This window comes from Dasypus novemcinctus, chromosome 13, assembly GCF_030445035.2.
Source record: "Dasypus novemcinctus isolate mDasNov1 chromosome 13, mDasNov1.1.hap2, whole genome shotgun sequence".
NCBI lineage: Eukaryota > Metazoa > Chordata > Mammalia > Cingulata > Dasypodidae > Dasypus > Dasypus novemcinctus.
This window is the reverse complement of record NC_080685.1, coordinates 89,235,673-89,239,417: the sequence shown is the minus strand read 5'-3', so window position 1 is coordinate 89,239,417 and position 3,745 is coordinate 89,235,673. Positions and strand designations below refer to the sequence as shown.

The 3,745-nt window shown below is 38.8% G+C and overlaps 1 protein-coding gene across 1 annotated transcript; it reads left to right on the top strand.

The window, feature by feature from the left end:
• The first annotated feature begins 312 nt into the window (after positions 1 to 312).
• On the top strand, positions 313 to 1,382 carry LOC139436220 (putative tripartite motif-containing protein 64B). The gene is given in 4 exon segments (XM_071207303.1): positions 313 to 643; positions 646 to 745; positions 747 to 836; positions 1,262 to 1,382. Coding segments are annotated over 4 exon segments (642 nt in total).
• The last annotated feature ends 2,363 nt before the right edge of the window (positions 1,383 to 3,745 follow it).

Sequence of the window (3,745 nt, the reverse complement as noted above, 5' to 3'; positions counted from 1 at the left end):
ATGGGAAATTATGCTTAAATTATACAGCATTTCTATCTGGGGTAACTGAAAGTTTTGGTAATGGATGGTAGTGATAGTAGCACATTATGAATGTAACTAAACGACTTAATTATATATTTGAATGTGGCTAAAAAGGGAAATCTTAGGTTATATATGTTATTAGAATAAATTAAAAAGAAACAAAAAACATCTCCAGGAAACACAGACTAAAATTGCTGCTGCTTTGACTGGAGAACTGTGAGCTATTTCTACCCCTGTTAAGATCTACTACCTGCTCTGATTTCAACAGATCTTCCAGACCTACTAGAGAACATGGATTCAGACACACTGGAAGCCTTCCCGAACGAACTCACCTGCTCCATCTGCATGAACTCTTTCATAGAACCTGTCACCTTGAACTGTGGCCACATGTTTTGCAGACCCTGTCTCTGCCTCTGCTGGGAGGATACCCAAGCTCCAATTTGCTGTCCTGAGTGCAGGGAAACATCAGGGAAAACAGATTTCAAAACCAGCTTTGCACTGAAGAAGCTGGCTTCCCTTGCCAGAAAGGCCAGACCTCGCCAAGACCAGAGCTCTGAGGCACAGATCTGTGGGGCCAACAAGGAGGCAAAGGAGCTCTTCTGTGAGGCTGACAAGAACCTGCTCTTGGGCCCTGCTGTGAGTCCCCAGAGCATGTGGGTCACAGCCACAGAGCAGAGGAATGGGCTGCTGGGGAATACAGGAATAAAATTCTAAACAAAATGGACTCTATGGAAAATGACTCCAAAAACTCAAAAAAATCTAACCAACGAAACTATCAAAAACCCACATATTAGAGGATTATGTGGGGTTTTTTTGTTTTTAAGATTTATTTTATTTATTTCTTCCCCCCCACACACAAAGTTGTCTGTTCTCTGTGTCCATTTGCTGCGTGTTCTTCTTTGTCCGCTTCTGTTGTTGTCAGTGGCACAGGAATCTGTGTTTCTTTTTGTTGAGTCATCTTGTTGTGTCAGCTCTCCGTGTGTGCGGTGCCATTCCTGGGCAGGCTGCACTTTCTTTCACTCTGGACGGCCCTCCTTATGGGGCGCACTCCTTGCGCGTGGGCTCCCCTACACGGGGGACACCCCTGCGTGGCAGGGCACTCCTTGCCCGCATCAGCCCTGTGCATGGGCCAGCTCCACACGGGTCAGGGAGGCCCGGGGTTTGAACCGTGGACCTCCCATGTGGTAAACGGATGCCCAATCCATTGGGGTAAGTCTGCTTCCTGATTATGTGTTTTTAGGAAGGCGATAGTCAAGGTTCAATACCAGATCATGCATCAAATTATCGATGAGGAGGAGTATCTCCATCTGGAGAAACTGGAGAGGGAAGCAGAAGAGATTTTTCCAAAAACTCAAGGATAGTGAAGCCAGAATGACCAAACACATGGAAAACTCGAGAGAAATGTACAGACATGACTGAGACCTGCCACAAGTATGACGTGGAGCTGCTCCAGGATTTGGGAGACACACTGGGAAGGGCCGAGGTTGTGCAGATGCAGGAGCCCCAGCCTGTGCAACCTGAGCTCCCTTCTCAGTGGATCCCAGGGATCTTCCGTATGCTGAATGGCTTCAGAGAGAGCCAGTCCTTTCAAGACCAGACTCATTTTCTGTCAGCAGTGGTCTCCTGGAGAAAAGCCGTCTCCTGTTCTTACTTTGTTTTCCAACCTGAAGGCCAACCCCCAAACCACTGACAGGCAAGGGAATCTTGAAGCTGGCCCCGCTCTGTTAAACCCACACCGGAAGCAGACCCAACACAGAGAGCCAGAACCGCCAGGATTGGACTAAATGCAGCCACCGAACAGAAAATGTAAAGCCAGACCACCATCTTAAGAAATTTCTTAACTGTGCATATTTGCATTTCCCAATAATTGTTTGATGATTAAAATGTACAGCCACCTTTTATACTTCAATAAACTCTATATAATAGCAGAGTGGTATCTATTTACTAAGAGCGGTAAGGTCAATCAATCTAGAAGCGATCTCTACTAATAAAAGAAAAACAAAAAAACACTCAAATTTTAGGTGTGTCTTGTCAGAAGTTGTCATTAAACTGCTGCTTCACACTGCACTTATGCACAGATTTTGTAATGTCTGTACAATTGTAGGTTTTGTCGTGCTATAGAGGTAGCAATATTACTTATAAAAGACAAACGAGCCAATCTGAAAAATCTTTGCTTCATACATTGTTTCCTTGAAGAAGGTGCTAATGAAGAAACACACTTGGTAGACTCTAATCCCCTGAGGATGTTGAAACATCATTCCTTGAACTGCCTGTTCTTGTACAATGCAACTTAAGGAAACATGTTATTGAGTGATTATTAAACATGGTAACCACGTTGAATGCATACATTTGTGTATTAAATAATTTTTAAATAAAAATGGTTTCTATTGAAAAAAAGTCATAGGACTGTACAACACAAATAGTGAACCCTAAGGTAAACCATGGAATATAGTACATAGTACTATTATAAAAATGTTCTTTCATCAAATGTAACAAATCTATCACACTAACGCAAGTGTTAATAATAGGGTAGTATATGAGAACTCCGTATTTTATATGATTTTTCTGTAAGCCTACAACTTCTCAAATAATTTTTTTAAATTAAGAGAATTGAAACTTCAAATATTAATCTCTGAAAAAGGCATAGACATCTATAAACACATTTTAAAAATGTTTCTTGCAACAGCATGACTCCAACAAGTCTTTAATCTATTGCATTAACCTTCTTTAGGCAAAGTAGTAAGACCCATCCCCCAAAGGTATATAAGTCCCAAGTTTCTCCTTTTTATTTTTATAATATATAATAAGAACTATGAAAACATTGATAGCTCTTATATACAGAAAACCACTCATAGAAATATACCTTCTAAAGCATAAAAAGATGAATAAAGATGTTCACTGTAGCATCATTTATAGATTAAAACAGCTAAAATGACATAAGGAAATGTTTCATAAATGATGATTTGTCAACTCAGTGGAATATTATACACAAAGCCTATAGGAGAGCAGAAAATGGCTATTGTAGGAAGTACAATTAAGGGTGATATTTTAAAAATCCTTGAATGTCATAATAAACTTGTAACAATGGAATCCAGAAAAAGGGAATAGCTTAGTGTTGAAACAAGGTATAAAGACCAAAGCAAAAAGTACATTTTATTTTATTTAGCTGCCTGAAAGAAATTAACAGTAAGAGAAAAGGAAATGCCTTCATTAACCTTCTTTGCAGCCTTTCCTGCTTCTAATGCCCTGACATTGAACCCTAGGAAGGATTTTAAAAGCAGTATATATATAAAAGAAGTTAGCTGTGAGGTTTCCTCTAAAACAAGCTTACAAAGGTTATGTACGGAACAACCTCATGTGGAAATCAAGAAAAGATGAAGATGCATTTGTTAAAAAAAAACATAAAAAAATAGAAAAATAAAAATATAATTTAATCTCACCTTATCAAAAGAATGACCTAAAAATTATTTCCAATCCAAACTTTCATGTTAATTTTCTAAAAATTCTAAGAAAAGGTGGTACTTCTCAATTCATGACTGACTTATATTTAATATGCAGGAACACAATGTGAATCTTGACAATTGTCTATAGCAAAGATAATAGCATGGTCTTGTGGTATTTATAGTATATGTAAATGTATAACAAAAAATAGCCCAAAGGATGGGAAGAAGGAATTGGACGTATAAAGTTCTTACACCATACATGAAATGGTAAAATAATATTT